This window comes from Ptychodera flava, chromosome 20, assembly GCF_041260155.1.
Source record: "Ptychodera flava strain L36383 chromosome 20, AS_Pfla_20210202, whole genome shotgun sequence".
NCBI lineage: Eukaryota > Metazoa > Hemichordata > Enteropneusta > Ptychoderidae > Ptychodera > Ptychodera flava.
Window position 1 is genome coordinate 29,580,840 of NC_091947.1, and position 13,655 is coordinate 29,594,494.

Here is a 13,655-nt window from a genome sequence, read left to right on the forward strand (position 1 = left end):
GCTTGAAATGTGAAACCTCGACTGAGCTTTATCTTTTGATGTGTTTTCCAGTGTTTTTGTTCCGTTTGTAAAATATGGTTTCTTTTCCTGCTTCCTAAATTGAAGTCACAGTGCTGACCGACTGTTCAACTCACCAACATGTAATGTCTGATGTTTTTGTTGACAGTGGAATTTTATTCCAGATGAGGATCCATTTGTCAACATAAACATCGCACATTGTACACAGTGCATGATACACATTTTGCTGGCAAAGCTGATACTGTGTATTCCAACATACACATACATGTATCTTTAAAGTGGAAGTTCACCAAGGCTAATTTTTAGCTCCCATAGCCATATGTATATATGGCATGGAAGCTATTCTTATAGGCTAGGGAAATGTCTGTATGTATGTATGTCTGTATGTCTGTATGTCTGTGTGTCTGTATGTCTGTATGTCTGTATGTCTGTATGTCTGTATGTCTGTCCGTCAACATCAAAAACTCCCAAACCGCTGTACATTTCATCTTGATATTTGGTGTGTACATGGATGATGGGCTGCAGATGAGATTTTGTTCAAATGAAGTTGTCATTGCCAAAAATATGCAAATTAAGTGAAAAAATGTAAAAACAGTCAAAATTGAAAAAACTCAATAACCACTGAGCAGATTACATGAAAAATTGGCATGTAAGTACTTTGGGCTGACATGAAATGATTGTGCACATCTTGGGTCAGTATCTTGGACTTGCTATTTTTCATGAATTTCTTTGTAATTTTCTCCCATTTTGGTCAAAAAATCTCTTCTCTGAAACCACAAGTCGATTGATTTGAAACTTGGTATGGAAGTGCATAGGAATGACCTTTCCCAAATTTGGGCAAATCGTGGTGAAATTTGCATATTTTTAGTTTACACGTCCATAGACTCCCATGTATTAGGCAGATCTCCATAGACTCCCATGTATAAGGCCACGAAAAATAAAAATTTAGTTTCTCATCGTATTCATATTGCAAAAAGGATGCAGTGACACAATTTTTAGTCCCCATGGATGAAGTCCAGTGAGCTTATAGATTGGGTCATGTCCGTCTGTTCGTCCATCCGTGAGTCCATCCGTTCACGCAGACATCTCGGATATTTTGACAAATGTCATGTGACCTTGATGACCTTTGATCTCAAATATACATATTTGTCCATAACTCAGTAACCACGAGTGCTACCACCCTTCATATATGGTATGATGGGACACCTTATGACGCCACATATTGTACCTCATTAATTATGCGCATATCTAATTTTGAGCGAGCCAATAGAGCTAGAGGTCTGATTTTTGGTATATAGGGATAACTTAGCAAAACAATTTTTTTGACAAAATGTCATGTGACCTCGGTGACCTTTGACCTCAAATATACATATTTGTCCATAACTCAGTAACCACAAGTGCTACACCCTTCATGTATGGTATGATGGGACACCTTATGACGCCACATATTGTACCTCATGAATTATGTGCATATCTAATTTTGAGCGAGCCAATAGAGCTAGAGGTCGGATTTTTGGTATATAGGGATAACTTAGCAATACAATTTTTTTGACAAAATGTCACGTGACCTTGGTGACCTTTGACCTCAAATATACATATTTGTCCATAACTCAGTAACCACAAGTGCTACAGCCTTCATGTATGGTATGATGGGACACCTTATGACGCCACATATTGTACCTCAATAATTATGCGCATATCTCATTCTGAGCGAGCCAAGAGAGCTAGAGGTCTGATTTTTGGTATATAGGGATAACTTAGCAATACAATTTTTTTGACAAAATGTCATGTGACCTCGGTGACCTTTGACCTCAAATATACATATTTGTCCATAACTCAGTAACCACAAGTGCTACACCCTTCATGTATGGTATGATTGGACACCTTATGACGCCACATATTGTACCTCATGAATTATGTGCATATCTAATTTTGAGCGAGCCAATAGAGCTAGAGGTCGGATTTTTGGTATATAGGGATAACTTAGCAATACAATTTTTTTGACAAAATGTCACGTGACCTCGGTGACTATTGACCTCAAATATACATATTTGTCCATAACTCAGTAACCACAAGTGCTACACCCTTCATATTTGGTATGATTGGACACCGTATGACACCACATACTGTACCTCAACAATTATGCACATATCTCATTCTGAGCAAGCCAATAGAGCTGGATGTCTGATTTTTGGTATATAGGGATAACTATAGGAGAGAAATTTTTTGACCAAATGTCATGTGACCTCGATGACCTTTTACCTAAATATATGTTTATGTCAATAAATAAGTAACCACAAGTGCTATGTCCTTTGTATTTAGTAGGATGGGAGACCTTATGACAACACACGCTTTACCTCATTAATTATGTACACATCTAATTCTGGGCAAGCGAATAGAGCTAGAGATCTGATTTTTGGCATATAGGGATAAATTAGCAATATAATTTTTTTTTCAAAATGTCATGTGACCTCGATGACCTTTGACCTTGATTATACATATATATGCATATCTCAGTAACCACAAGTTCTATACCCTCCAATTTTGATAGGATATTAGACCTTAAGATGTCACATCTTGTACGTCATTTATAATGCGCATATGTATTTCTTGGCTGGCCAATACTGCTAGAGGTCTGATCTTTTTCCCGATTTAGAACCATAACTTAGACATGCCTCATGTGTTTCAAATTGGGAACAACGACATAGACCTATGTGCCCATAGATCTCAACATATACACTCCAGTGATACTTCTTAATGACCACATTTTCCTGCCCCATCAAGACTAATACTCCTATTACAAGTGGGGACTATGTCATTGTAAATGACTTGTTGAGTTAATGGTTGTATCACAGTATTCGATATATCTAATTCTGTATTTTTTCCATTTTATATTCTGAATAAATACATTAAACATATTTCACTGTCTCCAGTACATTACATTTAAGTATTTCACTTCATGCACTTTATCCCTTTCACACATGTTCAAATATCTTACCAGAGAACAAACACTAAATAGTCCAGGATGGGAGCTACAGTGTCATTGACGCTATTTTTTTCATAAGTGCTAGCTTTGGAGTCCCTTATTCTGGAAAAGCCATTTTTGATGTTCATAACTTGCACATGTTTTTTACAAAAATGGACAAAAATAGTGGCGGAAGTTGCAGTTTAGGGCTTCATCAACTTTATCAAAAGTTAATGTATTTTGAATCATGGGAAACAGCACCAAGCTTGGTGCTTGCATCACGTGATATAGAAGGGGCCATCTTCTGATAGGTATGGCACTGTCCACTCACTCACGTTCACGCCAGGCTTTGTGTATTTGCATAACATAAACAACAGTTATGAAAATATGCACAGCCTGGTGTGAACGTGAATGAACTTCCTCTTTAATAGAGAGATGTCTTATGGAACAAAAATGATGAAAATATTATAAAATGTTACAGCTACTTCTCCCTTGTCATCAATTAGAAGGGAGAGGTACATTGCCATCATTTAGCAGTATGTCTAGATTCCTTTTTGCATCAATAGTTACAATAACTTTTTTAGCTCCGCTGTCTGTGATGTGCAGCTCATCAGATAGGCTGATTGTCTGTCATTGTCCATTGTCCCTTTGTCCATCCATCCATCCGTCGTCCATCAACATTTGGCTTCTGTCTGAAACTGCTGGTCTGATTGCTTTAAAATTTTGTATTTAGTTTCCTTAGTTTTGTTCAAATTATGGTGAAATTTGCATAAGTTTGTATTTTGGGGTAATTTTTCTGTTCTTTGTCAAAAAATCTTCTCCTTTGAAATCGCTGGTGCATTTGATTTGAAACTTGATATTAAGGTTCCTTGAACTTACTTCAGTCAGGTTGTTCATATTTGGTTTACTTTGCAATTTTATATTTTTAGGGCAACTTTTTGTCATTTTTGGTCAAAAAACATTGTCTCTAAGCTCTGATATTTGGTATACAGGTTCATATGGACAATATATTCAACTTACGATGGTATATGGGGCTCATAGGGACGATATATTCTACTTACGATGAGACGTGCAATTTGTATTTTGGGGGGAAATTTTTGCCATTTTTGGTCAAAAATTTATTTCTGAAAAGCTTTTTTGCCATATTTGGTCAAGCCATCCTGAAGTGAGCTATCAAAGATATCCACCTTCTCCATCAACGCATGTGTCACAAATAGTTATTCTCTGTGAAACACAGTGAGCTCTATTGGCCTCTTGGTCGTTTGTTAATATTTTATTATAAATTTGTAATATGGTATTGTTTTCAAAGGAAAATTAATAGCTGTCTGTAAATATACAAGTATATGCCAAGATAAATGTAAGTGAACACTGAAGTGAAAGGCTGCTCTGTGCACATGTAGATGTATATGATAGTATCATATATTATGCAATGACAGGTAAATAAAGGTCAACTCGGATCATGATATATCTCCCGTCCACAAAGTTCATATGTTCTTCACATTACAGTATCATTTTACGGTGTACTGTAAACAATTACAAAGCTATGAAAGCATAATATGTTTGGATTTAATAATCACCTTCATATGAATGATCCACCAATTGTGTATTGCTGTTGTCGGTTTTTGAATACATTATATAAATTCACCACTAAGAAAGACATGAAAATATATAAAAAACCCATAATGCTTGTGCAGCTGTTATATATTGCGCCGCATTAAGAATATTTGCCATGGATACTGAAAGTATTAAACATTTAAGAGCTTTGCCTGAACAATGCCCTCCAACAATCTAAATACTGATGCGCAAAGACCGTCTCAATTGTTATATGTCAGGTCAGTATTTTGACATTCAAGGAAACAAAAAAAAATACTTGTAATAAATATCTTTTTATATAAAATCCACTGTTTCATATTTCACATGTGAATGCACACATTAAGAGCACATGAATGTAAGAATGCAAGAGTACATAATTGCATGTTGAACAAGATATCAAAATGCATTTGCTTCTGGTTGGATGGTATACATAAAAATTCATTGGTATGACAAAATTAATGTGCAAATTAACTGTTGTGAATTAGTGCAATTAAGCAAGTTTTATGTTTGGAGCCATTCCCAGATACCATATGGAAAACGATATAACTGAACATTATGCATCTGTAAAAAATAGTGTTAATGCATCAAATCACCTGTTCATAATGAATATACCTATGTAGAATATTTAAGATAAAAGATATTGCATAATAAATTTTTAATGACCGTCATGATTTTGAAAATCGTAGCAGAGTTTGAGCTACCACAGTTTATTTTGCATTTTTTCTGTGTATTGCAATTTGCTTTCTGTCTTCACTTAAACCAATTGTGTCTTTGCTTAGTGTCCAATAGTCAGACAGAGAATGTAAAATGACAACTTTCAAGCCCATTTTATGATATATTTATCATACCTAAAATATTTGTAATTGGTATGCTTAAACCAATACAAAATGGAATTTCAGTGTCCATTGTTTTGATATTAGTTTTGTTCAATACAATAATTTAATTATTCACAATAAAAGTGTTGAATTAAGTGGTCGGTTGTTAGCTGTAAATTCCCGCCTCATTTAGGCAAACCAGTAACATAATATGTAAATTGGCACATGATATAACAACTGATATTTACCAGTAACGATGCAATCAAAAGTGGTTCGTGTCCCTCATCTACAAATGGAGCATGAGCTAAGTTCTGATTGCCAATGTTTGACGCATGTTCCGAGCAGAAGAATAAAAGTCACTTTTTGCTTGAAGCTAAAGTATTCCGTCTTTGTGCTTGGACCATATACTTTCATGAGTTTTAAGGATTATTATGATTGTGTACCCACACTTCTGATCTTACTCAGGATATATTATAGAGGATACATCCAGGTTTACATAAGATTATGCTCTTGTAGTGATGTGGTTTAAAGCTTTGGCCATCTTTCTCTACACTTCGATGTCCCCATAATTTCAAGTGTATTGGCAATGATCAGCATGCACGCTATTCCGGTTTATTGCAGTCATCTTCACAGCAGACAACCACAAATTATCTTGAAAGCCATTAATTCTTATCGTCATGGGAACAACTTGAATAATCTGGATAGCCACTTTTGAATACATTATGTACATTATTAGGCAATTTTTCAATCTGTAAAAGACAAAATTTAATCGGTTATGTTAGGAGTTCCACTGCCAATAAAAGCTACCTTGTTTTGCCACATTTAAGAATTTTGCGATGATAAACTTAGAGGTTAACTCTCAAGTCTGTTTGATACCTTATAAGCAGTGACTGTTATCTACATGTACCGGTACTTGTTGATTTCTACATGAATAATTTACTTGTATTATGTATATATTATGATGTACAAAACATAACTATCAATACAGTATATTGAAATCAATATATAATGATAGATGTGTCGCTGATGTTGATAGCGCCCTCATGATGCTAGTGCTCTCACATTGCTAGTACCCTCACCATCTGTTCCCCTGTGACATACCATTACACCCATAAACTGGATTCTTATAGAGACAATTTTGCATTTATTCACAAAGAATTCTGAAAGAAAGAAACAGTTATGAAATCCATGGTGAAAACAGGATGTGAAAAAATATTTTGAAGTAAAAAACAACCATCACCGATATGTGGAATGTGTATACATAAATAACAAATAAATATGTATACCAGAGAGAACATTCCATAAATATGTAACTATTGAAATGACATTTGAACAAGAGTTATTCTGTCAAGTTATGATATAATTCTTTAAAAAGTACTGCGGTATATGTACAATGTCATATACTTCATCCATTCCACATAATTATTTCTGCACATCCAAATTTTATTACCACAATAATAAATGTTGATTGTGGAAAGTGCTGGCATTGAAAACAGACATATACTTGTCAGTAGTGATGTGTTTTTTAACAAAATGAGACTTTCTATATTAGATTTTGGTGTAAAATGGGTTACTAATGTGTTTGAAATGTCAAACTGATTGCCCTGCATGGTTTATGATAGTCAGGGTGCTTCCATTATCCAGCAAAATCCTAGATCTTTCTTTCCCTGAAAATGTTATCATTTTGCTGCAGACAAAAATAGCAGCTTCGGCCCATCAACAGCTTATAGTCGAACAACACATTCCTGCAACTACTTTTCATTTCTCATGTCAACATGACAGAGACAAATATTTCAAACTCGAAGCTCTGTGTATTTTTACATACCATGGCGTATCACTGGTAAAATGCAGAAATTGTTGTCCTTGGTCCATATTCTAATCTCAAGTGTTTATTTTTGTCCTTTTCCAGCCGGATACCATGCTGACCAAATGGACTACAGAGTTTCTACAGGTAAGCAGCTGTCTTCAGTCACCTTCTGCTTTCAGTTCTGGAGACAATCATATTCATAGCAATGTTTTTGCCAAGGTTTAGAAAACTACCATAAATGTCCCCTCCCCCTCCTGTAGAGGAAACCTTGGTAAGATAACAGGAGAACCCCAGTCAAATTTTAATATCAGGTATCGGTCTTAACAAAAATACTGTATACAAATATTTACAAACAAACAGACCGACAGAAAGACAGATGCACATATTCAGTACATACATGATGCATGATTTTATGCAAACAAAACAGAGCTTTCAAGGTAATTTCTATCCCTCATACATGTATGCAAAAACAAAATGATATCTGTGTCACGTCATGATAGCATCTCATCAAATATGCAAAAGCTGTCTGTGAATCTAGTGAACATCTAGTGCCCCAGAGCCGACCAATCAGACCAGTGTTATCAAATTGCAGGGATATCGAGATAATGCATTTAAACAAACCCTGATTAGCTGCCTTCTGATTGATCACAAATTTGGGCTTTATAGATCGGGTCACTATGGCATTAATAAACAATTTTTTCGGATCATGGCTTCTATGTAGTTTATAAATAGTTCTGTGTTTAACTTCTAGATTGGACATGGAATTACATGCATTTGTTCAATGTTTAAAACAATTAATTGAAAAAATCAGAAATCATGCATGACATTTCATATCTTTAAAATCAAGTACGTATGTGAATGTGTGTGTATGTGTGTGTGCGCATGTGTATGTGTTTGCATCTGTATATATGCAGAGTTGAATTATTTACAGAACACAGAGAGTAAGTTTCTGACAGTATTTTCAAAGGCTCTAGGCTTTGTTGGTTGAGTATAGAAAGAGCACATGTAATACATATATGAAGGCATACTAATTCCCAAGTGAAAAGAAAAATTCCCTTCATTATTTGATAACACTTCCGCATTAAAAAGTGAAAGGCTTCTATGCAATACCATTACTATTCACAGGCTAATGTAGTTTTCAGTCCATTTCCTGTAGACTTCTAAGTTCCACTGCCAAATCAGATCATGTGAAAAATTTGATATCGCTCAGTGACAGCTATTTCAGGTTCCGTGTGATCATGAAAGCAGTGTGAAACTCAGTGGAATTGGAGGAAAATAGGCATTCAGGATTTTTGTTAAAAAGCTCCCAATTTGCAATCTCTCTCAAAAGAATCTCCTATATTGTATTGATACGTTCAGAATGCAATGATATTTCCAGCACACATTGTCGATACATTGAAGATCTTCAGTGGGCAGACAATCCCCATAGAAAATGATCTCATGATTTGATGTTGTAGATGAGATAAGCATTATCTGTGCAAAACTAGGGAATTAGATGAAATTTGACATGCTACAATGCTACCATATTTTTCCACGGCTCCCTTTCAATCTTGCTCTGAAAGAAATTTGATTTTTATGAGATACCTAACCCAGTTTGAAAATGTCGGTGTGTTCCTCTGAGATTTTAGAATGAAAAACCTACAGAAAAAAAATTCAAATGAAATTCTTAACACACATGTAAGTCACCCCCAAATCCATCATATGATTCTCTCTCCAGGAGTCAAGGGACAAAATTTTACTTAAAAAAAAAACTGTTGAAAATGTTGAAATCAGACAAAAATTGTTAAAAGAGAGTTGATGTAATTATTGCGATGAAAATATATTAATTGTAAAATGTTAGTTCTTTGACATATCTTGGCTTGGACGAAATTAGTTGGTGCTGCATTGATATTTCATGATAAAACGACGTTATTCAAAGATTTTTGCAAATCTGGCAGTTTTTACTTGAATTGTAGATAGGGTATTGCTTTCTGATTATTGATCGGTGTTTCAAAGAACTGCAGTTTGCTCAAAAGAAGAATGTCCAATTAAAATGTAATTAATGTAAATGCTCTGTTTGTGAATTGCAATTGAGTTCTTTCTCCTGTTACCAAGATGACACACTCTGCTAGTCTTGATGAGAGAGAGAGAGAGAGAGAGAGAGAGAGAGAGAGAGAGAGAGAGAGAGAGAGAGAGAGAGCAGTCCCACTTCCTATAATCTTTGAATCTCTATTAATGTTTCATATGTTCTTATTGCAGACTGTGAAGCAGAAACAGCCACAGTTCATAGCCCTGCATTGCCAAGAAGTTGGAGGCAAGAACTACAGAACAAGCATGCAACATTTGGTGCCGTTTACCAAGTAAGTTTTTTCTACCTTCAACCATGTCGATGAACTCGGCTCTGTTCACCTTGAATATAATGCTTTATCGCTCAAGTAACTGTTCACATGACAGGTAGTACATTTAGCTGAAGCCCAGCATTTCTACCTGTCAGAAGTAATCAGCTACCATTTATCAAACACTCAACGGTGTCAAATCTCACATCTGTCCATCTGTCAATCTGGCATTTCATAACACATGCACAGCCAGTATGGTATCATTAAACCTTTTAAATGTCCATCAGGACAAGACATTTACAGCATCCACTTATGCACATGTACTCGAACCATACATTTCAATATACCAAATGCCCACATGACTTAGACTGGCCATTAGGCCACCTTTGTACATGTCGTAAAATCTATCTTTTCAAGGACAAATCACCATGACAACTAGGATGAAGAAAGTCACCTTTACGGCTATACATTTTCATTATCTCTGCTCCTCTGGTTGAATACTACCATTACAGTGTACTATTACTGATACACAGCATGTAAACTGGGAAATACTGCCTGTGGACTGTGATAAATTTTCTACATGATTTGTGGAAATTGTCTCTTTGAGCTGATTCTAGTAGCTGGCTGTTTGTTTTCCTCCTATATCCAACAGAGTATAAACTCACTGATATTTGCAATTGTTTCTTCTTTCAAAGGGCTTTAATGGACAGTGAGGAACTGAAACACTACAACAGGGTTAGAATGTTTCTCGACGATGAATTTGAAAAGACAGACACTTTCACAGTAAGTTATGTTTCCTCTGTTTGTGTTGCATGAGAGAGAGTGTCAATAGTGCAGATGAAACGGCAATACTTCCTGACAGGGTATCAGCTCAGTTATGCGATATGAGAAGTGCCTGGCGCTGTTGTGTCAAAGGTCAGATAATATGGATTGACCTTTCTTGAGTCTTGTCAAAAGGTCAGATAGTGAGAATTCACTCCTCTGGAGTGTTACTTAATAATTAGCATTCACCGTGTGAGTTTGTGGTCATGGGCAGTGGGCAATATATCTCAAATTCCCTATAGCATCATTCCCAGGTTCCACTCTCTGTAAGACAATGTTACATGGGAGAAAATGTGAAAAATGGACAACAGTGAGCTGTACATGTATGTGTTAAGGTAGTATGGGCCTTGAGATGGAAAGACTTAGACTTTTGCTCAACTTTCCTCACCAAAACTTAAAACCAGTCTCTTTTAAAATCAAGAATAATAACCGGGATCACCATACAAATTTTTGTACTATGGAAACAAATTTCCTTAACTTTACCGATATTGAATTCAAAAGTTGAGAGTCTGAATATCTGTCCCCAAGGTGCATACTGCCTTAAGCCATATGCTGTCTGATAACAAGAGGGTGTAATCTACAGTAATGTAGGGAGAGACAAACTTGTCCGCTAATTGTTGAATTTTGTAACAGAGTTTGACCTTCCAATGTGCATTTTTCCTCATTTTATGTCACTTCTGCACCCTGAAATTGTATGAAGAGCATGTCAAGTGTGCCCCTATAAAATTTCAATATCAACTTTCTGATATACCGGTAGAGTGCCCTCATGTGGCAGACTGTTAGTTGTAAATTTAGGGACAGAAAACACATTTTGATTTGCAGATGGCAGAATCTTTCAGCTCTCTAGATGTTTCAAGCAGTTATGTCTGTATTCCTGCCAAGTCTCATGTGGCAGGTGATCTTTGTGTGTACATTTAGCTTATAACCTGGCTATGGAGTGTGTTATGGCTTAACCTGGCTGTGAAGTGTCTTGTGGCTTATCCTGGTTGTGGAGTGTCTTCTGGCTTATCCAAGGTTTAAGCAAAAATGGAACACCTGCAATATTTTTAATTCCTGAGGTTTCAGTCTCATTGCATTCTTTGATGGACAGAATGATCATCTGAGGTTGAAAGTTGGTCCGCATCCCTTTGCAGTAGTAAATGCAAGTGTATGTTAAAGATATTCAGTCACCTGTAATGTAAATATGCCCATATACGGTCAAAGGGGCATTCCTTGGTATTCAAAATGCCCATGTGAGGGCGCTGTTTTTCAAAAGCGGCCACCCACTTAAAATCTGTGATTGGTTAAATTTTCTCTTATATGGTAACTGTGGCAAAATTGGAACATGTGACAGACTGAGTATACCTGTAAGTTAAAAACTGTCTGCTAGTAGTGCTAGACAAAATTACGGGATGAACTATCTTGATAAATATTAGCCTTTTTAGTATTCATAACTATGAGAACATTTCATGCATGCTTTCAATTGTTTATTTATGAGATTGAAAGTTTTCTTCACAGATGGATCAAACAAAACTTCTGTTGTAGAGAAAATTATCAAACATGACTTGTTCATATTTTGTACAGTTTCCCAAGGTTTCTGGAAGTGTTATCTGGGAGAGATCCTTTTACCTTCATGCTTGTAGCATATGTTACTTTATACAATGTACCTCCCCCCAGGGTATAAACAGATCTCAGTGTGTCTGGTAATCCCTCAGGACAAACACATCACAATTGCAAGGTATTGAAGTGAGCGTCATCTTGAGTTTCAATAAATCAGAAAGAAAGTAAACTATGCGACTACTTTTCAGAGAAGTAAACAGCATCGTCTGTCTGTTTTTGCACTGAGTTATCGTAGCCTCTATAAATTATATTGTTTCCTGTTGTGGTATTTTTGATGAAAGGTTCATTGAACTTTTATCAGTTCTTCTGATAAAGGAATTGCCAGTGGACGCATTTCAAGAGAGCACCATTAAACAGCAGTCTATTTATTATGAAGGTACTGAGTGTGCTTTCACCAATGTACTCAGGTTGTATAATTTTTATGATGGAGTCATACCTGTGATTTTTCTGGTAAAAGTAGAGAAATTCAAATTATATCCTGTTGAGTTCAGGCTGTTCAAGAGCAACACTCAATGTAAATTATAATAAAAATGAAAATGGATGCTGTTCTGACCCCAGTTTCATATTTTATATCAAAATCGAAGGAATTTGAAGCAACCAGAAATAGTGCTTATGACAATATGAGGTTTGTTACTAAATATAGCAACACGCAAACGACATTTGCCGCCGCCAAGAGAAATTCAAAGTGATTTGTCCTCACATGCACCTGTCTTTATTACTTCAGCTTGTCTCTTGACATGTGGTTTTTATAGTTCAAATGAAAATGTCAGTGGTGACAAAGAACCAATTTCCCCATATCTGTCAGAACACATGTAATTTCCGAACATCTCATCAAAATTTCCAGACACAAATTTCATTTTTTTTTTTCATTTGAATGATGGAACTGTGACATCAACAGGAAAGATTTCTATTTGGATAACTGAAATTGTTTTGAAATGTAATGAGAGCATGTGGTTATTATAAATTTACATTCTATTGAAATTCCTTTTAATGTTCTTGTGACTTGAATACATGCTGTATTGAAAGAAATGGAATCTTGTATCACATGGAGAGTGATACTCACTGTATTGAGAAAATTGAAATCATAATACCACATCAGTGAGATGGCAGGTTAAAAACTGCACTGTTAACATTGACTTTGACACTGACACTGATCACATTATAAATATTTTATTACTGATGTCAGCTATACCATGTGTTGTATTTCTCATATCCTATCAGCATTTGTGTCATTTGATCTGCATCACATGCATGACTTCATCTATTGGTTGATACAGTTCAAATGACATTCATGCTGATATAACTCAGGAAAACAGGTGATAGGTGATATCCGATAATAACCTCTGATTATCTGTTGAGGAATGTAACTGACAGAGAAAAGACCAAGTGAGGTCATTGATGAAGAAGAACACACGCTATCAAGTAACATATACTATCTGTGAGAAATGTCGTTAGGGAACAGAGTTCAGAAAATATTTTATCAATTACTGGTAATTTTTTTCACATTTAAATTCACTACGTTTTATTTTACATGAAGTGTCTTTCTTTAGTGTCAATAGTGCCGTCATTGCTGCATTGTTGCATTGATGAGAATGTTAATAACAATGTTGATACCAATTCTGACAGCTTTTGTCACATGACCACTTGAACAACTCTTTGTATCTTTTTAAAGCTATCTCAGCTTGCAGATTAAATTTGCATATAGATTAACTTAGAGATCC

The 13,655-nt window shown here is 35.6% G+C and overlaps 1 protein-coding gene across 2 annotated transcripts in view; it reads left to right on the plus strand.

Annotated features, from left to right (window-relative positions):
• The window catches only part of LOC139120558 (inositol polyphosphate-5-phosphatase A-like), a 103,850-nt gene that overhangs the window by 29,502 nt on the left and 60,693 nt on the right, over positions 1-13,655 (plus strand). For both annotated transcript variants that reach the window (XM_070685032.1, XM_070685031.1), the window contains exons 2-4: positions 7,301-7,342; positions 9,437-9,537; positions 10,209-10,296. In XM_070685032.1, the coding sequence (XP_070541133.1) occupies positions 7,301-7,342; positions 9,437-9,537; positions 10,209-10,296 (231 nt within the window). The remainder of the gene's footprint in view (positions 1-7,300; positions 7,343-9,436; positions 9,538-10,208; positions 10,297-13,655) is intronic.